The 21651-nt window shown below is 40.7% G+C and overlaps 1 protein-coding gene across 1 annotated transcript in view; it reads left to right on the top strand.

Moving 5' to 3' along the window:
• The window catches only part of GUCY2C (guanylate cyclase 2C), a 134944-nt gene that overhangs the window by 101395 nt on the left and 11898 nt on the right, over positions 1-21651 (top strand). The window contains exons 15-24 of the mRNA XM_044227720.1: positions 1609-1714; positions 4678-4740; positions 5287-5358; positions 5838-5942; positions 10603-10689; positions 11846-11978; positions 14381-14518; positions 15280-15368; positions 17183-17274; positions 20245-20403. Of these exons, the coding sequence (XP_044083655.1) occupies positions 1609-1714; positions 4678-4740; positions 5287-5358; positions 5838-5942; positions 10603-10689; positions 11846-11978; positions 14381-14518; positions 15280-15368; positions 17183-17274; positions 20245-20403 (1044 nt within the window). The remainder of the gene's footprint in view (positions 1-1608; positions 1715-4677; positions 4741-5286; positions 5359-5837; positions 5943-10602; positions 10690-11845; positions 11979-14380; positions 14519-15279; positions 15369-17182; positions 17275-20244; positions 20404-21651) is intronic.

The raw sequence follows: 21651 nt of genomic DNA, 5'->3' as shown, positions 1-21651 counted from the left end.
GTTTCAAATGAATGACACATGGCTCTTGGAATGTAGAGTCTCTTGGAATGAAGAGATGAGAGCCTTTAAGGCCAGAAGCCTTCTTGGCTCCAGGATCATAATCATTGGTCAATGATATGCTGTTTTATATGTGATTAATAGAGGAATACTCGGAGCTAGATGGAAGCATATGAAGAAAATAGTCATTTCTGCTTAGAATCCATTAAGAAGTGCATCATGAATGACCTAAGAAGGTGCGTAGGTAGAAGTTTGTCAAATAACGATAAGCAAACAAGCAAAGATAAACTCAAAGACAAACAGGCCAATTCAGATTCCAGAAGCAGACACAGCAAGCATGAGAATTTGGAATATGCTCGGGGTGACATTACAAGTCAATTGGGAAATGATGTTGGCATAGTAAGCTTGCAACATGGAAAAAATGAAATTAAAATCCTACCTGAAACCACACACAAATATAGAATTCATTCCATATGGATTATAAATGGAATAAAGACTTAAAGGTGAAATTCAAACTTCAAAACTAAGAGGACATTAATAGAAAAAGACTTTATGATCTCAAGTGGGAAAATATTTCTCAGTTGAGATAAAAAAGAAAAGTCATAAAAGAAACAAAATAAATGTAGCCACAATAAAAACTAAATGTTCTATACAACAAAGTTAAAATGAGCAATAAACAAGAAGAAAATACTTGCAACTCAAAAGGACTAAGGATCTGTTTTGTAGAATATATAGGGAACTCATGAAATTATGACATATGGGCAAAATTTTGAATGAATTTATATAACTGTTCTATAAAATAGCTAGAAAGTATTTGAAAAGAAATTGAATCTCTCTATAATAAAAAAAAATGAAACACAAAACAATAAACACCATCTCACATACATCATAATGGTAAAAAAAAAAAAAAGTTTTGATAATACCAAATGTTAAGAATCTGGAAGAAATGGGAATTCTCATGTTGGAAGGCTGGGATGTGGTATAACCACTTTGGGAAACAGTTTGACAATATCTGCAAAGTTGTAAGTGTTTCTTATAACCCAAGAATTCTGCTTTATCTGTGCTATCTGGGAAAACACATAAAATAATGACATTTTGAATTCTGAAATACATGTTACATTTTCTCCGTGCTTTTCTATTTTCTTTATATACTTGTTTCTTAAAGGCATAAATGCATAAAAAGAACAGGCTTGTTTAGGAATTTAGTGTATTCTCTGGTGGCTTAAAAATTAACATATTTGCTTTTCAAGCTTACCAGTCTTGAATTGTGTCTGTTTTGTCCTTACTCTTTCCATATCATCTGTTCAGATTCTTTATAATAGTGAAGGGCTGCCTTAGTGAAGGACTGAGACAATGAAATGAAATGGAAAGAAAAGAAATAAAAGAAAGGAAGGAAGGAAGAAAAAAATAAACCATCATCAGAAATCCTTACAGCTGACCTAATGGTCAGCATTCACCAGTTTGGAGAACACGGAGTCATACCATTGGGCTAACACCTCTCACCACATATCTACCTGAGAAAATCAGGGTTGTAAATTTCTCTTAGTGTCCAGAAGCTAAATGACATGAATGTTAATAAATACCTATTGACTGGTTCTGTTCCTCTCACAGAAAATATAAAAAAGAATATGAACTTCGTCAGAAAAAATGGTCCCACATTCCTCCTGAAAACATCTTTCCTCTGGAGACCAATGAGACCAACCAAATTAGCCTGAAGGTAAGGCAACCCTCACCTGTTGAGGAATTCTAGGGCTGGTGCAACTTGCCAGCTATTTGACGAGACTGGTAGCACAGTAAGAAATGGGCCAAGCAGGGATCATTTGCTTGGAATTGCTTAGGAATCTAAGACTTAGACATTTTCTGATTCTCAGCTTCCCGTCTTCCCTTTGATGCTCCAGTGCCCTAAATGTCAGCTGGTGGATCCAATGAACCCTTCATGGAGGCCGAGATTTGGTGTGTTACTTCCTCTTTGCCTCTGACCCAGAAGGGAAATGCATATGGTGTGCATTTGTCATGGAAGCAATGTAGAAACGGACAGAGCTTTTGTGCTCCCCTAAGCCTTGGCTGCAACTCTGCCACGCTAAGGATGTATGGCTTATCTTGCTGGCCGTGGAAGAAAAAGGCCTCTGCTGACATTTGCCTGCATCTCCCTCAGCCAGGACATGCAACAGCAGCCAGGAGGAATCACTCGCCTTCAGGGCAGCCAGTGCTGGAGCCCAGTGGTCCCATCTGCGGTGCTTACCACAAGGAATTCACGAGTTACACTTTATCACGACTTTGCTGATGAGGAAACCAAAGGATGCGGGGTTAGAAAGCAGTGCAGGATGAACAGGATTACTGCAAATAAGAGTGGACACTTACTGAACCCTTCTTAGACCTGTTTTATCTTCCCCCAAGCCCTGTGAGGTAACAGGGTTAGAACCTGGGGAACGTGGTCATAGTTTGAACCTAGTGTGTCTCACTGTGAAGTCTAAGATCCTAAAACCTACTATTCACCATATTCTTACAGGGTTTTTATACCAAAGCACACTAAGAGAAGAAGGAGACCCAGAACCTCCACATGAAGGGCATAGCGGGGTTCCCCAGCCCAGGGCCAAGTCAACAGGAGAGTGTGACTTGAGTTGCCTCCCTGCCTAAAATCAGCAAAAGAAAAACTGCAGCCTGGGTCGGGTGTGTGCTTAGCTCCTGGCACTCCATCCGTCCCCTACAGGTCATGCTCTAAGAACTAGGAGCCCCTCATGCTGTACCAGGACTAGGTCTCCCTTGTCACCAATAATGCTCTGTTCTGAATGACCCTCTGTGGCGCTGGGAACCTCACACATAAAACTCCGATTTGCAAAGACCACTCTACCTCAGGCAAGCATCAGGATAAAATCCATCCTGCAGTAATTCATAGAAAGGTGCAAATGACCGTAACATTATTGGACTCCCCGAGGGAGAATTTCTAGACCTACGTGATGAACTGCCAGTTCCCCCCAAAAGCAGGAAGGAGACCTCTAGAAGAAGTGAGTGCTCCTCCACCTCTGGGGTGGGACCAGGATGGGCTCCCACGTGGCCCACCTCCGCACACATCCAGCTGTGCTTCCCCTCTTCACGAGCCTCCCCTGCTACCTCAAAGCCCACATTTCATAGTTGTTCTTTTCAGTGAAGCCTAAAATACTGTGTGTCTGTTTTCTTCAAATATAGATATTCCTAGACATAGAACCCATCCATCCCTCATCAGACATTACAGAACTTTTATGCATTAATTCATCAGATTAGCCTGTCACCTGCCTAAGAGAGTCTTTGGGACAATAAGCTTAGGACCCGAGAGGTGATTCAGGGCATGGGGAGTCACAGTCACTCTGAGTTTCAGGCAAGCTGGGAAGCAGGTGGACAAGGACGAAATGTGAGGAGAGGTTTTCCAGTGCTGTGAGTCAAGTGGAACAGGGAGAAAGCCCAAGAAGGTCAGCCAGAGGGGAAATGCCACACCACCAGGCAGGAAGTGGTTCAAGTCCCTGGTGCACGCTGAAGGCAGAGAGAAGGAAAAAGACCAAGGGATGGGATGAGAAAGACTACATCCCTGTACGAGTTCAGAAAGGGACAGAAAACCAAAGCAGCCAGACACGGAGAGAAGTGAGAAAGGTCAAAGGGAAGAGTGACAGATGAAATCGATGAGAATAACTCATTTGAGGATAAAATACCTAAATTTGAAAAAAAAAATTCACAAACTTTGTTATGTTTGATGCCCAATACCTGTGTCAGTTAGAATTTCTTTCAGAGAAAGTACTGAGGTTCAAATGGTTTAAATAACCTAATCGAGGGCCCAGAAAAAAGAATATGAGATAAGGCAGCGAGCTCGGATTTTAACGTGCCCATATGTGACACTTAGTGTCATTTAACCCGCATGTGGCCCATTAGTAAAATGAGAAGAGGAAGAGAAGACATCTGACATTTATGAATCGGCACTGTGCCAGGCATCATGCTTGGAATTTGATAGAGTTCATCTTGCTCCCATTTCAAAAGGTCCTGTGGGGTAAGTTTGAACCAGTATCATTATACATCACAGGTTTCTATGAGAACCAAATTAAAAGATGATGTAGTTCTCAATCTTTTTTTCTGCCTTGACACCAGAAGTCTGGCAGACCAAGAGCCATATCTAGCCTGCAGTGGGGTGTGTGTGTGTGTGTGTGTGTGTGTCTGTATCTTGTTTCATTCACTATTTAACATCTTTTAAAATTAATTGCCAAATATAAAAATTTGGGAAGTGGCATAGGAAAATCCATATTACCAGCTTCTTTTGACAAATCAGGTGATCTGGCAACTCTAGACTAAACCCAGAGCCGATGGCTGCCCCCTGAGGCACCCCACCCAGTGTCCTCACTTGCATTGCTAATTGGGCCCTGAGGTGTGAGTTTGAAACTCAAGGGCTCAACAGGCTCCCCTGGGAGCACCTGTCTGTAGCCACAGACTATGATTCCCAGCAGAATGGGCCAGGAGAGGTAGATCTCTGGAGGGAAGACCTTGGTGGGGAGGGAAGGTGCGTAGTGACAGGGAAACACCAGGCAATTGTCACAGTGTTGGTGGGAGCCTGCCCGGCACACTGTGAACCAACAAGCCACCAAGCAGAGCCTCTTTCTCTGCCTTTGCAGTAGATGGGACAAGATAGAACGTCTCTATAACAGTCTTTTCTTGTGCCAGATCGATGATGACAAGAGACGAGATACAATCCAGAGACTCCGACAGTGCAAATACGACAAAAAGGTGACTAGTCTCCTCTGCTTCTCTGAACTCTCAGTCAGGCTGTGTTCCAGGCCTTCTGCTCATTGTTGCCCTGGTCCCTGACGTTGACCGTGTAATGGTGCGGGTTGACCCACCGGGTTGTTTCTGGAGCTTTTCACGGGGATGGGCAGGGCTCTGCTTCACAGTTATAAAACTCACAGTCCTGGACAAACTGAAGGACAAATAGAATTTTTAAGAGGGGTAGAGAGTAGGAAGGAAAAAGTACTGCGCAAACCATCCTAGGATGACACCGTGGCTCGCTGCAGTGGGGATATAATCCTGTAAGGAGCTTTTGTATCTTCCTTCCTCCCTGGACCCTCCCTCTTCATTTAACCGTTCTTAAAGAAACATGCCGACCTGAGCCTATGCCAGGGGCTAGGCACCCAGGATGTGAATATCAATAAAATCGTGTCACTGCTCTCCAGAGCTTGAAGTATGTGGGGAAGATAGACACACAACAAATTATTATAATATGCACATAGTGGTCATGCTACAACATTATCTCCTTAATTCAAATGTTCTTTGCAGCGAGTCATTCTAAAGGATTTCAAGCACAACGATGGCAATTTCACCGAGAAACAGAAGATAGAATTGAACAAGGTATGTGTCCCTTACTTGAAATTCTTAAATGAGAAATAGCTTCACTCCATCTTTCCGGAGCACTCAAGTCCCCAGTGGATACAGATGCTATGGGGGATGGAGGGAAAAAAAAAAAAAAAGCCCTCAAACCAAGAAATGGGAGAGCCTCTACTTCTCCTTGTTGAAAATTCTGCCAACAGAAGTTGAAGAGTGGTATTTACTGGTGTAAAACATATTAGAGATCTACTAGCATGTCCTTGAAAATGGCCCTGATATTACTAGAGCGTTGTCAAAGGTTCATCTTCCAGTCTCCTTGCTGATAAAAAACTGTTGAGGAAGACATAGTGTCCATGAGGAATGTGCTGACATTCCAATATACCAGGAACAATATGTCTTCCCAAAGACCTGAAGCACAGCGGGCATGTCTTATTAGCGTATTAATTCTTACAGTGGCCCTGGTCTCTGGCTGACTTGCTTTATAATTAAACACATTATCTTAGTTGCTTCAGATTGACTATTACAACCTCACCAAGTTCTATGGCACAGTGAAGCTTGATACCATGATCTACGGGGTGATCGAATACTGCGAGAGAGGATCCCTCCGGGTAAGAACCGTGATCATTTCCAGTTTCCTAACTGGCCAGCCATATGGGAAAAACAGTATTGAGTAGAAATGTTAAATTGTTTACCCAGTGAAAGAATATCAGAGTATTATTAGGAAAAAGTGGTAGGTCCATATGCTTTCCAATTAGATCACTTAGACTCTCTCAACCAGTCTTATTACATCTTTACCAAAATACAAAACACAAAAACCAAGGCAAAAATAGGAGTATAGATTGAAAAGCCGGAGAACAGATATGGGAAAGTGAGTGAGTACCTCTAAATTCATTTTATTTTACTTACAAACTTGCTTTTGTATTAAGAGAAAAATGGATAATCATTATGATAGCATCAGATAAGCACTGGAGACTTGTCCATAAGTCCTGGTTCTGCTACAGTCTAAATTCCCGCCTTTCTCTCCTTTGGGAGGGATTAAGGGTGGCCCAGCAGTTGCCAGATGTGGTCAGGTGTTCTGGCTGAGCAAGTCCAAAGCAGAAAGAACAAGTAAGACAGGGCTGAACCAAGTTCTTGGGAAGAACAAAGCTTCAAGCTAGGAATATCAAATCGCTGGGTAGTTCAGAAGGGCAGGCATACACGAGAACCATTTACATACAAGAAACAAAGTCAGGTTTCAAGGAGAAACAGGACTGGAATGGGGAAATGGGCAGGAGCAGGAAGGAATCCAGGATAACTGGATCAAAGAGCATGGAAATATTTGCACATCAACTTGAGCACGTTCTAGGCGTATGTTACAAGAGCTTTCAGCCTTCTAAATACCTTTGAGTAGAGTGATCATAGGGTTTATCAGAATACTTTGAGAAGGAAAGGGATACTATAGCAATTATGTTGGAATAGCAGATAAAAACTGTAATGGGATCCAAGCAAGCAAGGTATGTGTGGTCACTGCCTTTGGGCTACATTCAGACATTTCTTAATTGTCTTAAAAATAACCTCATTGTCTGCCCTACAACAAAGCCAAAATACTAAGAATCGGGGCAGCAGCAACTTCAAAGAGGTCCAAATAGTCACAATACGATATAATTTTTAAATAATAAAATTTTAAAATTAATTACTTAGAATTTTTTTAAATAAGCTTCTATTCAATTTAAAAAAAAGAAGAGTAGCTTTCAAAATGTGTGGCATAAACTCAAAACTACCCTCAAGGAAAAAAATAATAGCCCTAAGTGCTATTTTCTCTTTAAAAAATAATCTATTCAATGCAAAATTTAGAAGAATAACTATTGCCTAAGGAAAGGAAACTTACAAAGTTTAATTATTATTAAAAAGAATTTTAAATTACTTTCATGAGGTTTTTTAAATATAAAACATAAAAGCTTTGACATTGGCCCCAACAACTTCTTAATAGACAGGTCTCCTGAGGCAAGGGAATCAAAAGCAAAAATAAACTATTGGGACTTCATCAAAATAAAAGCTTCTGCACAGTGAAGGAAACAAGCAGCAAACTAAAGGCAACCTATGGAATGGGAGAAGATATTTACAAATGACATCTCTGATAAAGGGCTAGTATCCGAAATCTATAAAGAACTCATAAAACTCAACACCCAAAAACCTAATAATCCAGTTTTAAAATAGATTATTTTTAAAATAAGACTTTGTAGAGAACCAACTGATGGTTACCAGATGGGAGGTAGGTGGGGATGGGTTAAATGGGTGATGTGGATTAAGGAAGGCACGCGTTTTGATGAGCACTGGGTGTTATATGTAAATGTTGAATCACTAAATTCTATACCTGAAACTAATATTACACTGTTTGTTAACTAATTAGAATTTAAATAAGAACTTTGACTGAAAAAAAGCCCATAAAAGCCTCTCCCACTTCTAATTAAAATTTTTAAACAAAAATACATGAAAATGGGAATAAAAAATAAATCTATGAAAAAAAGGTATTTTCAGTTGTGAAAGATTACTTCATGACTATCTAAATTATGAAATCTTAAAAAAAAGAAAAATTTCAGAAGCAATATAAATAATCATGGAAATTTGACTCAAAAACTAAAAACTTTAGGACAATAATATTACAAGAGGATGTGAGGGCCATCTGGCTATGACATCTATCAACCCATTGATCACCAGGGTTGATTCGGCTAATCTGGCTGGCTAGACAGATGTCCCCTTCCTTCCTTACCATTCCATGTGCATCCCTCCCAAAGCTGCATTCTCCATCAGAGAGGATGACAACCTTCCCCTATAGAGGAGAGGACCATCCTTCGGTCAAGGGTTTACAAGTAGCTGCACTCCCCTGCTAGAACCGCCAAACAAATGAGGCGTGCACATGACAGTCTACCTTTCTTTAACCAAAAAAAAAAAAAAAAAGATACAAGAAATTATAATTTCCATTATAGATAATACAAGATTCAACTTAATTCTTTAAAACTTCAAAAAATAATTCTTGTTGTCCACATAAATACTATTCTAATGTTAAATGAAAAATGAACATCTTCTAAATTCATTTAATATTCAACAAGGCTAACATAAACTTGATGGTAAAATATGATTAAAGACTAGCCACATTTATGAAATTAGGTGGAAAAGTTATAAATAAAATACTAGTAACTCTAAGCCAGTTGTGTATAAAAAGCATAATACTGTCAGATATGGTTAATTCTATGAAAGAAAAAATATTAATATAATACATCATTATCAAAAGGTCATGAAAAACTCATATGATCATTTTAATCAGTGCTGAAAATTATTATTTAAATTGATGCTGATATAAAATAAATATACATTCCTAATAATAACAGCTTCAGGTCTTTCAAAATTATAGAGCTTCCTTGATTTACAATGGGTTACATCCCCATAAAACCATCCTAAGTTGAAAATATCTCAAGTCAAAAATGCATTTAATACATCTAAACAACCAAACAGTGTAGCTTAGCCTGGCCAACCTTAAATGTGTTCAGAATGCTTACATTATTAGCCTATAGCTGGGCAAAGTCTTCTAATACAAAGCCTGTTCATGACAGAGTTGAATATCTCATGTAATGTACTGAACACTGTACTGAAAATGAGAAACGAGAGGGCTTTATGAGCAGAGAACGGTTGTAAGTTTATTAGTTATTTACCCCGTGATCAAGTGGCTAGCGCACTGCCCAGCATCATGAATCGCCAGCCCAGGGGAAATGATCCAGATTCAAAATCTGGAGTTTGGTCTCTACTGGATACATACCACTTTCACACCACTGTTACGAAGTAGAAGAATTGTAAGTTGAACCATTGTAAGTCAGGGACCATCTATAGAAATGTTGTTCATAGGAGGGCTAGACCAAAACTGATTCATTTGATTTCTTTGAGATGAAATTTTAGAATACCAATTCACAGGGCTTAGTCAAGGGTTTCATTTGGCCTTTTAATCCCTAAAATGCCCAGTCAATATTTAGGTAGCATTTTTCAGCGCTCTGCCCTAAAGTAGGAAAAGACTATTACCTGAGCGGTCCTAGGCCCCTTCTGGCATTGCTAACTCATGTTGGGAGCAGACAGCAGACCCTTCTCCAGGAATTCACTCCTTTGTGTCTTGAATTTCATAGCAAAGGCTGTGCCAATGCAAATTTTATAGTTCCTTCCCTAACATAATCCCTTTAGGCTTCCATCCATGGCAAATCCCATCCGAACCTACTTTTATAAGAAAACAAATAGACCAGTCTCTCCCTAGATAAAGACAATATGCTTCCCGTCTCATAAATATACAACAACGCGTTGACTAACCTTATTAGGAACAATTGATTCATTTAGGCAACAAATAGTTATGAGCCATCTATTCATGCCAGACGTTGGTCTAGATATTGCAGATACAGAGCAAAGATTATCACAGAGTTTACATTTTCATAGGAAGAAAACATCATAAATAAAAATACAAAATATGCCAGGTGCTAAGGGAAAGAATTACTTTAGAGTCTGTCTGCTTCTAATTTCCCTCCCTTAGCCTGGCCTGGAACCCACAGCCAAGGCAGCCTTATCTGAAATGATTAATGACTTTGGCCCCTTCTTTGGAAATTATTGCTGCAGTGCCTGAGTTAAAACTAAAGGTCAGATGGAGCTATTGTTCGGCTGTTCGAGTTTTACTGTGAAGAATAGTTACTATCTTTGCTAAAACCCTGTATCTTGATAGAACCATCATCGTATTAAAATGGTGAGTGCAAAATTCTAGGTGAAACAATGCATGCGAAATACAAGATCTCACTCTTATTGACAGGAGACCTGGTAAACGTAAAGAAAACTTAGGGCTGTAAGCTAATGGATGCAACTGATCATAGAACATAAGCCTAAGGAAGGGATTCCTGAAGAGCAATTCCTGGTTAAAACACACTAGTGGAATTTCAGTGAGCAAGACCCTGCAGCCCAGCCACCTGCGAATTGGACCAACAACCCACGTTCCAGGCAGTGTCTGCTCATTCCTTTATCCCTGGCAGGTAGAAGAATCAGGATTTGGGATACTCGGGGTATCTCCTGCTCATTTCATTGCTGTGAGAGCCGCCCAATGTTTCATAGGGAAGAAAAGAAATACATTTTAAGAAACCCAGGGTGACAGTTTTTTCAGTTTGTTTCTGAGCCCCAGGTCCCCGTGATTAGACCATTATTAACCTCTAACCGTCTCTCCACAGTATCCCTCCTTGCGACAACTTCTTTTCTTTTTCTGTCATTCAGGAAGTTTTAAATGACACCATCTCCTACCCCGATGGTACATTCATGGATTGGGAGTTTAAGATCTCGGTCTTGTATGATATTGCTAAGGTAAGAGACCTGCAAACATGAAGTTTATGAAAATGAAAAAGGAAAACAGATCTAGCAGGCTTTCAACCTCTCTGAGCATTGGTTTCTTAACCTGTAAAATGATAATAAAAATAGAACCTATGTCAGAGGGTTGTTGTGAGGATTTTGTAAATAATGCATGTGCTTCATATGATGCTTAGTACAAGTAAATGTTCTTCTATACACAAGCTGTATTTTTATGTTCATATTTTTTCTTCTCTGAGTTTGGGGCACTCATTTTCTTGGACTTCGTAGAAAGCAAAACCATATTAAGCTACATGCAAGACACCAATCTTCAACTTTTTACAAGAATCTGTTAAGGGCAGGCAACCCTCTTGCACAAGGCAATAATGACTTTGAACATGAATATTCCCAGATAAGATATGAAAAAGGAAGTGGATAGCAGTGACCAGGACCTCATTCAAGAATGAAGAAAAATCCGTCCCTGGATTTTTTGCTGTTGGATACAGTCTTAAATCGCCTTAACATCATCTAGGATCAGAATCCATTTTTTAAAACATTATAGAATTAATGTTTTAAAACATTATAGAATCCCCACCCTCTTTGCCACTTTTCATTACTGTGATCCAGGCTGAAAACCAATTTCTGCAAGGACACATCTGGCCACCAGAGGGAAACACCGCAGCCCGAAAACCTAGGGTGGAGTGGAGGGGAGGCCTTCCCCTTTCATAACTGAAAGAAACAGACTCTTTCAAAATAGAATGAGACCAAATATATTTTAAAACATAACAAGCCTAGCTCATTTTTTCAGAAAGGCAAGGATGTATTATTCATATTTTTTTAACTGAAGTAGAAGACCAGAGATACACCCAAGATCACAGATGGAATAAGTGGTGAGCAGAAACGCTTAAAAAAAAAATTAGGATCAACACTTTGTTTCATATTAGATGTAACCATTTAACCACAGTCTTTAGACAATTGCCTCTTAAGATGCAATGCTGAGGCAAATAGGAAGGCATTAGTATTTTTAAAGTAAAATTAATGGAACTAAATTTAAAATCTGGTCATGTGATTCTGTCGGCATGCTGAAATGGTTTCAGAATGTCACTTCTTTCTTTAAATAATCAAGAAGCTGAAGAGTGTCCTATCTGTCTCCCTGTTATCCGTAAAATTACAGGGTATGTCATATCTGCACTCTAGTAAGACCGAAGTCCATGGCCGCCTGAAGTCCACCAACTGTGTGGTAGACAGTAGAATGGTGGTGAAGATCACTGATTTTGGCTGCAATTCCATTTTGCCTCCCAAAAAAGGTCTGTAATGAATGACATTTTTCCTGGTTTCCCTGAAAAAAATTCTCATAAGTCCATGTAAGGGGTGGTGATGCTGGTCAGAAAATAAAGACCTGGAGCCACAGGAGGAAAGAGCTGGCTGGTCCTCCAGCACGTCACCCTTGTCAGTTTCCAACAAGTCCTTCTTGAGCGGAGCAAACCCTCTCTGTGGGTTTCCTTCATCTGTGTGGTTCTTGATTACCAGGGAGGAAATCACCAAGAAATTACTGGCTGAGGAAGCAGAACTGGGTGAAAAAATAGACAAGGTTAGAGTCTTAAGAGACATAGAAATCAACCTCTCCTTTGTAGGAGACAGAATTGAGGCTCCAGAGCCCAAGATATTTGCCCAGGAAGACAGAATTCAAGGCTGAAGACCTATTTCCAAATTCTCATTTATTTATCTGTGATAATGATAAGAAATTATAATGATAAGGGGGAAAAACTCTCTTACTAGTAAAATTATTCTTACCTATCCCTTTCTGGGTTGTAATAAGCATCAAAAAAAGTAACACAAAGCAAAGTGATTTGCATTGTTTATAGGGTCTTTCATGTTGAACATTTATCCAATTTTTACTATAACTCAGGGTCAAACAGCCTCAGAAATCTAGCACTCATATATAATGCCTTAAAATACCACCTAGATCCAAAACTTAAACTCTGTTTCTAATTTTCTTTGGCAATCCTTCAGTTTTCCCTTCATAAAAGAAAAATCATGGGGCACCTGGGCGGCTCAGTTGGTTAAGCGTACAACTCTTGAACTCAGCTCGGTTCTTGATCTCAGGGTCAGGAGTTCAAGCCCCACTGGGCGCCACATTGGGCATGGAGCCCACTTAAAATAAATAAATGAAAATAAATTAATTTTAAAAAACAAATAAGTGAAAGAAAAATTACAGTTCTCCTAGTTCTTCAGTCACATCGAGCATGACATTGGACTCACTCCAGTAAATCCTTCATAAATATCCACATGTGGAGAAACAAATCTCCTTTATTAGGGACTCACCACAACACAAAATCAGATGGATTGCTGGTCAGATGCTCTTCTCTTGAACACCAGCCAGTTATACCTACCTGTCTGTGCTGTAGGTTACCTAAAATGTTAACACGTAGATCTACTTGCCTTTCCTATGACCCCAAACCATTAGTATCAATCGTATAGGAATCACAAGTCACCTAAATTAAGAAGACATAAATTCAAAAAGGTAGTGAACATTTAGATGGCAAACCAAATGAGGAAAACCTGCTTCAGCTCAGGCGTGGCACTGCACCTCACTACATGGGTCCATAGGTTCTTTTCATTGAAACCGCTAAAGGTAGGAATCGCAAGAAGTTTAGAAGGAGCTAGCTAGGTGATCCTAGAAAATTTACATGGGATGGAGGAAAGTTAATGGTATGCCCTTATTGTTACTAAATAAGCTATGTAATAGGGTTCAAAACCCAAGTGTCTGTAGGAACCAAGCATGGAACACAGAAGCGCTTCACTGGTGTAAAGTGAACTACATGGGAAGTGTTCAGAAGTAGCAGGCACAAAATGTGAGAAAATCGTATGCATTTCTTTTTTTTTTTATGAGAAAAAGAGAGAGCACGAGTGGGGTGGGGGGTCAGAGGGAGAAGCAGACTCCTGGCTGAACGGGGAGCCTGACTCGGGTCGCGATCCCCGAACGCTGGGATCATAACCTGAGCCAAAGGCAAACACTTAACCAACTGAGTTACCCAGGCACCCAAATTGCATGAATTATTTTTTAAAGGATACCTTGGGAATCCAGGAAAACACATCTGTGAGCAATGGTGGATTTAGAGGCTGCCAATAGGTCCCATCTGCAAAATATCAGTGATAAGCTCTTTATTTAAATGTGTTTAAACATGCATTCATATATATTAAACATAATATTTTTATATGACACAAAATATATAAATGCATTTTATATTTTACAATAAAAATATATAAATTTATATATTTTTTATTTATGAAGGTTTTCATAGATGTATGCCATACGCCCCAAAAGCTATTAAATCCTCAGCTGCTCATATTCTACCACTCTCATTCTACATATATTTCCCGAGCACTTCCTGAACCCCAGGAGCTGCTCTAGGTAGGCTGGAGGGTTTTCAGCACTTTGATCCCAGAAGTTTTAGGGAAGACATTGCTACGTGACCTCACCCAAATCCTGACATTTCATAGTCCACTTAAAAGACAGGGTGTGTGTCCCCCTGCCCCACCACTGTCACCAGCATTAGCATAAACTCCCCCAAAGTTTGGGACATATAAATTCAAGGCCACTCGGATTCAGGGTACATGTTACAGAGACTTAAAGAACAAAAGTGGGTTGGAGACCTATGGGCCACTCATCTCCCTCGACTTTGCAATCTCAATGCTGAATGCACAGACCTGTGGACAGCCCCGGAGCACCTCCGCCAAGCCAACATCTCCCAGAAAGGAGACGTGTACAGCTACGGTATCATTGCCCAGGAGATCATCCTGCGGAGAGAAACCTTCTACACGTTGAGCTGCCGGGACCAGAACGGTAGGAATCGGACTCATTCGTCTGCGGTCTCAGGGAGCCTGCATTCCAGGCTGACCTCACCTCTTTGTGACCACAGCTCAGTCCCCTCATCTGCAGAATTGGCATATCTGCCCTGCACATGGCACAGGGCTACCGAGGGGTCGACAGTGTGAATGTTAGAGCACTCGGAAGAGTGTAACATGCCAGGTGTTGTCACTGGCAGTATTATTATTGTCAGTTCAAGACTCTCTTTATAGTCACCGCCCCCTTCCCTTCTGAGTCTAACAAAAGACATGTGTCTGTTTAACACCTGAACTAGATCACTCTAGTGGGACATAAGTGTTGTAGTTTCTACTGAGAGGAGATCTATAGTTTTTGTACATGTCCTTTCAGCGCGGGGGCAAATGCTTCCTCGCTTTCATCTAGTCCTTGCTTACTGAGCAATTACGTCCCAGGTCTTGTCTCTCTGGAGGGTGGGTGTCTAAGGGATGGAGGGAGGGAGGGCTAGGGTCTCAGAGGAAAACTGCTAAAGGTAGTGGTATCTGAGTTACATTTTAAAGGCTTAGTAACCTTAACTTAAGCTAACCTCCCAGGTATAAGTGGGCTTCGACCCCTTTACCTGGTGGCGCAGTCATCCTTTGGGATGCTGGCCTTGGCTCTGTGACCTTCACCCTGGGCACCCATGGCTGTGGGGTGGGGCTGGGACCAACTCAGTCTGGCTGCTGCTACTGTGTTTCATGCTGCATTCTTTCTTGTAATTTCAATTATTCTCATCCCATCAGAGAAGATTTTCAGAGTGGAGAATGCCTACGGAGTAAAGCCCTTCCGCCCAGATCTATTCCTAGAAACGGCAGAGGAAAAAGAACTGGAAGTGAGTGCCTCCCCCTACACGAGTTTCTGGGCTGCTCTAACAAATTGCCAGCAACTCGGTGGGTTAAAACAACTGAGATTTATTGCTTAATAGTTCTGGAGGCTGGAGGTCTGAAATGGGTCATACTTCCTCCAGAAGCTCTAGAGGAGATTCCATTTCTTTCTTCTTTCTTCTGGGGGCTACTGACATTCCTTGGTATGTGGCCCCAACACTCCAATCTCTGCCTCCATGGTTATAATCTTATCTCTTCTTTGGTCTAATCTCCCTCCACTTCCCCCATGGACAAGGATTCATGGGATTGCAGGTACCTCCCAAGATACTCCACAGTAAGGTTCCCATCTCAGGGTCCATTACTTCATCACATCTTCAAAAATCCTTGTTCCAAATAAGGTGATATTCGCAGGCTCCAGAGGCCAGATCTGGGACATTCCCTTTGGGTACCTTTTTTTTTTTGGTAAAGATTTTATTTATTTATTTGACAGACAGAGATCACAAGTAGGCAGAGAGGCAGGCAGAGAGAGAGAGAAGAGGAAGCAGGGTCCCTGCTGAGCAGAGAGCCCAATGTGGGGCTCAATCCCAGGACCGCGTGATCATGACCTGAGCCAAAGGCAGAGGCCTTAACCCACTGAGCCACCCAGGCGCCCCGCCTTTGGGTACCATTATTATCAGCCTGCCACACTCCCCGTCCTTTCTCACCTCTCCCAACTCAAGAAAGAGCTGGCTCCTGAAACCCGTATCACATTCTCAATTTTTAGGACCTAAAAGATCAAGATATCCGTGTGACACCCTTATTAGGCTTGTAAATCCTACCTACTGATTTACAAATGGATATGTTAGCATCTAGAAACAGGATACATTCCAAGACCCCCAGTGGATGCCTGAAACCACGGATAACACTGAGTCCTATAAATACTGTTCTTTTTTTTCCCTACAAATACATACCTATGGTAAAGTTTAGTTTATAAATCAGGCAGAGTAAGAGATTAACAACAATAATAATAGAACAATTATAACAATATAGTGAAACAGAAGGTATGTGACTATGGTCTCTCTCTCTCAAAAATATTCTTTTATACTGTACTCATCCTTCTTGTGTTGACGTGAGATGATAAAGTGACACATGATGAGACAGAGTGAAGTGAATGACCCAGACATGGTGAGGTATTGTTAGGTTACTGTTGACCCTGCTGATAGGTCAGAAAGAGGGTCATCTGATTCCGGACCGTGGTTGACTCAGAAACAGTAGAACTACTGGAAATCAGAATCTCCTGAGGCAGGGTCTGGGCATAAGAAACTGGAAACCTTCCCACATGATTCCCCATATAAACCCTTGTGGAAGAGCCTCCTATAAGAATCACTGCCACGTACCCACTAACCCCAACAATTTATTGTTCTTGGCAACAGAAACCTTGCAAATGTAAAATATTTTGTCTCTCCCAATAATCTAGCCTTGTCCAAATCACATTTTTCATTAATTTAGGATGTGTGTATGTTTAACACCTGAACTAGACCACTCTAGTGGGATAACAGCCATTTTGTAGTTCTTACTGAGAGATCTGTAGTTTTTGTCACATGTCCTTTCAGGGGGGAAATGCCTCCTTCCATTCGCTCTATTAGAACAGTGAGGCGAGGTGGTGCGGGGGTGGGGGGGGACAGGCAGGGCAGAGACAGACTCAGGGGAACTCAGAAATCTCATCCTCATTGTCAGAGCTGAATTATTTTGCAAATATTCCCTGTGTCAACTACTCCCATGGAGGGAAGATAGTAGGATTGGATGCTGCCCCCTAAGCCAGTCCACCCCTTCTTTCTTTCAGGTCTATCTACTCGTAAAAAACTGCTGGGAGGAAGATCCAGAGAAGAGACCAGATTTCAAGAAAATTGAGTCTACACTGGCCAAGATATTTGGGTATTATCGAAACTTTCACATTTCCTTACTAATTTCAGCTTTTTCTAATAAGAGTTGGCATTCAGTGGCACCTTAGATTGGAATGCCTGTTCTAATGAAAAGTCTCAGGCCACAACACCGGTCTCAAAAAAATTACAAGGATGGCAACTGAGTGGCTCAGTCATTAAGTGTCTGCCTTCGGCTCGGGTCATGATCCCAGGGTCCTGGGATTGAGTCCCACATTGGGCTCCCTGCTCTGCAGGGAGCCTGCTTCCCCCTCCCTCACTCCTCCTGCTTGTGTTCCCTCTTTTGCTGTCTCTCTCTCTCTCTGTGGAATAAATAACAAAATCTTTAAAAAAAAAATACAAGAATGTGGACAGACAGACCATTTTCTCATGGAATAATCACTTGAAAAGTTAAATACTTGAGAGCAGCTCTTGCCTGATTAAAAAATAAATTCTGACTTATCATAAATATGTATGTTAAAAATATAGTTCCCTGGGGCACCTAAGTGGCTCAGTTGGTTAGGCATCTGCCTTTGGCTCAGGTCGTTATCCCAGAGTCCTGGGATTAAAGCCCTTCCTTCCCCCCCAACCTGTCTGGCTCTGTGCTCAGAAATGTGTCTGCTTCTCCCTTTGCCTCTCCCCCCTACTCATGTGCTCATTCTCTCTCTCATAAATAAGTAAAATCTTTAAATGTAAATAAGTTCCCTGACCCTTCTTCAGGTAATTGGTATTTAGAAGACCGGCATGAGTCCTATGAATCTGCAAAGCCATTGAATAATTCTTAAGCTCAAGAATTTCTTAAGATGTTAAAATCAGCAACTTTGGCCTTTGGTACTTAAGACTTGTGCCCTGAATCAGATTATAATTCAGGATCCAAAACAAAAACAAAAACAAAAAAGCACACAATTACCCAGTAAAGTTCAATTCTAGATTTTCCATGTTTCAGTTATATACAGTGTAGAGTGAGAAAAATAACCGTGAAGTAAGAGTAGTTCTGATTTCTAGACTAGGATCTAATAGTAGCTTACTGTGGGACATTGAGCAAAATGCTTACCCTAACTGGATGTCAATTTTCTTATTAGTAAAACTGTATTTGAATAGGATGATTTCGGCAATTCCTTCCAGCTCTAATTCTCCATAGTTGTCATTAAGTCAAAGATTCAGATACTTAATGAGCCGAAAAGCCCAGATCTGAGATGAGGTCGAGTGAAATCATGGAAGGGTGGTCATTGATTGGTACATCTAATCTTTCATTTGTGTGAAAGGAGCAGAAAATAATAAACGATGTAATTCTTGCCCATTTTTCATTCTTTAACAGACCTTTTACTGAGATCAAATGAGACTGTATGTGTGATAGATGAAATGTAAACTCATGAAGATAAACTGGGCCCCCAGTACTTGGCCTTGAATAGGGTGGTTCTCAAAGTTGGCTGCACACCGAGATGGCCTGGGGTGGGGTGGGGTGGGGGTTAAAAAAACCACTGCCAGAGTCCTGCCCCAGAGAGTCTGATGTCATTGCTCTGAGGAGCAGGCTGGCATCGGGAGGATTAATAGCTTCTCCAGTGATTAAAATATGCAGTCAAGGTTGAGAAAACTGTTTTAATTGAATCAATTCATCACGAAGGATGGTAATCTATCTTCATCCTTTATACCTGCTCCCTCACCAAACTAGATGCTGTACTGGCCTCAAGGAAGGACCCCTGGGGAACTTGTTAAAAAACACCATTTCACAATCCCAAGCTTAGTGGTTTCCAGTCATTTAGGTCTGTGGTAGGACTCGGAAACCTATCGAATTTTTAACAAACACCCTTCCCCACCCAGGGGATTATGACGGAGGCCATCTTCTCCTTGAGCTTGGAAGTGGTAACTTAGAATTGTTGCTGTAATAGTAAGTGGTAGGGTTTATTCCGCCCATTCAATGGCACCATTTATGTTATAAACATTATCTTGATCCTGAACAACCCTGCAGGCACTCAGTGTACATCCTGACAAGCCCTGCACCAAGACCTGCCTGGCGTTGCCAAAAGCTAGCATCTGGTCTAAGTCTCCTTGGCCTAACAAATCATTCGAGTTGGGTTTTTTGCTATGGGAGCCCGGCTCTCTGATCTAAGGAGGTAATAGAAGGCTCAGAGTTGTTGTTGTTGTTGTTTCTAAATATTTTATTTATTTACTTGACAGAAGGAGAGAGAAAGAGAGGGAGAGAGCGCATAAGCAGGAGGAACAGCAGGAGGAGAGAGAGAAGCATCAGGCTTCCGGTGAGGCAGGGAGCCCAATGCAGGGCTCGATGCAAGGACTCCAGTATCACAACCCGAGCTGAAGGCAGATGCTTGACTGACTGAGCCACCCAGGCACCCCTCGGCTTTGCTTTTCTTGATCCTTCTCTTATCGTTGCATTTACCACTGCTAGAACCTTCAAAAAAAAAAAAGTTCTCCCTGTACTGTAAATTATTAAAATTTCAGAAAACAGGTATAAGCAAAGAAGAAAGAAGAAACATCACCCATTTGTCTGTAGATGACCACTGGTTTTCAGAAGTTAAAAACAATCATTTTTGCCATTTTATCAACTTCTTTCCTTAATATGTTTGTTATTATAAAGAATGCTGCGGTTTCTCATGTAGTTACTTCTCAGCACATTCCTGTTGCGTCCTTTGGATAGTTCCTAGAAGTAGCACTGGTGGACTGATCAGTGTGTGTCCATTTTAAGTTCATGACACATTTTGCCAGTCCGTCCCTTCAGAAAGGTCACAGTGTATGTTTTACCTCCTTACCTCCATTGATTACCATTGTTCTAACATTTGATTTTCTTTAAAAAAAGAAAAGAAAAAAAAAAGAAAAACCTTACATCTATTTCTATTTAATTTTTCCAGAGGTTGATTTTGTTAAATGTGTGTTGGCCATTTTTATTTTTTTTCTTCCATTAACGTCTTATCCTATTTTCCCACTGTGTTACTGGATGTTTATGCTCTTTATCTATTACCACATACAGCCTATTTCACGACCAGAAAAGTGAAAGTTATATGGACACTTTAATCCGACGTCTCCAGCTCTATTCTCGGAATCTGGAACACTTGGTGGAGGAAAGGACCCAGCTGTACAAGGCAGAGAGGGACAGAGCCGACAGACTTAATTTTATGTTGCTCCCAAGGTAAGGCAAGTTCTCCTGCCTGGTAAGTTTCACAGGATTCCGCAGGTCTGCCTTATTCCCTCCAGCAGAAAGAAAGCATCAGCATCTTTGTCTAATATTGTTTTTTCCTTTATATGTATATAGGATCATTCCCTTTTACACATTTTTCAGCAAATTACTGAATTTAAAAAAAAATACTTTGTTAAGTTTTTCTGAAAATAAATAAATTGGAAAAAAATTTTTAAAAAAATACTTTGTTAAAACTTGGTCTGGTTTGTACTCTAAATATCTAGAAGAGGGATACCTGGGTGGCTCAGTTGGTGAGATGTCTGACTTTTATATTTAACTTGTGTTAATTATTATTTTATTCTGAACCCATGCTTCATTTGGAATATCAACTCTGCGTTATGAAAGGAATGATTTTGAGTCCATGGGAACTGTCTTTTAAATAAAAAGAGACAGTTTCTCTTTGGAAAACCTGAGTGAAGAAGTAGGAGACACACACATGCTTTGTTCAGTCACGCGTGCCCTAAGGGAGCCTACCGCAGAATCCTTGTGTCCCCAGAGTGCCAAGGAGCAGGCTGGGAGTGGTACCCCGAGCATAGGCTAGAGCCCTTAATATTCCCATCAGAGATGGCCGTTTCTATCAGAGCTTCATAAATGCTAGTTGTATGATGCAGAATTCCTTGCCTAGCCCTTCATGCTGAGTGGTGACAAAAAACAACATCCAGATCATCTGGCTGCCTTCCCAGGGTGTCCTCCTCAGTAGTCTTAATCAATAAGGATACTCAGAGGATTCGTAACAGCTGGCTCGCCACCTCAGACTTTTAATCTTACTCCTGGTGTAATGTGCCCCTTCAACTACTAGATGGTAGATGTTTTAATTATTGAGTACAGTTGACAGTGTTTTATTAGTTTCAGATGTACAACATAGTAATTTGATGATTCTATACATTTCTCAGTGCTCACTGCAGTAAGTTTAATTACCATCTGTCACCATGTAACAGTATTACCACAGTACTGACTGTATTCCCTGTGTTCTACTTTTCATCTCCCTGGGTAGATGTTTTCATTAGATTGTCAAAGGTGACATAACACGGTTCTCATCAACACCTGCAACATGCTGTGCCTCCAGTGCACGTCACTTGTAAAACATGTACATGTAAAAAGCATGTATATTTGTACAAGAAAACTAAAACATACATCAACAGTAACTACAAGAATCAAAAAGAAATATTTATTGGCAAAATTGCAAATAAACAAAGACAG

Source organism: Neovison vison, chromosome 12, assembly GCF_020171115.1.
Source record: "Neovison vison isolate M4711 chromosome 12, ASM_NN_V1, whole genome shotgun sequence".
In the NCBI taxonomy this organism is placed as follows: Eukaryota; Metazoa; Chordata; class Mammalia; order Carnivora; family Mustelidae; genus Neogale; species Neogale vison.
The sequence above is the reverse complement of the archived record's forward strand: the minus strand, read 5'-3'. Positions and strand labels throughout refer to the sequence as shown.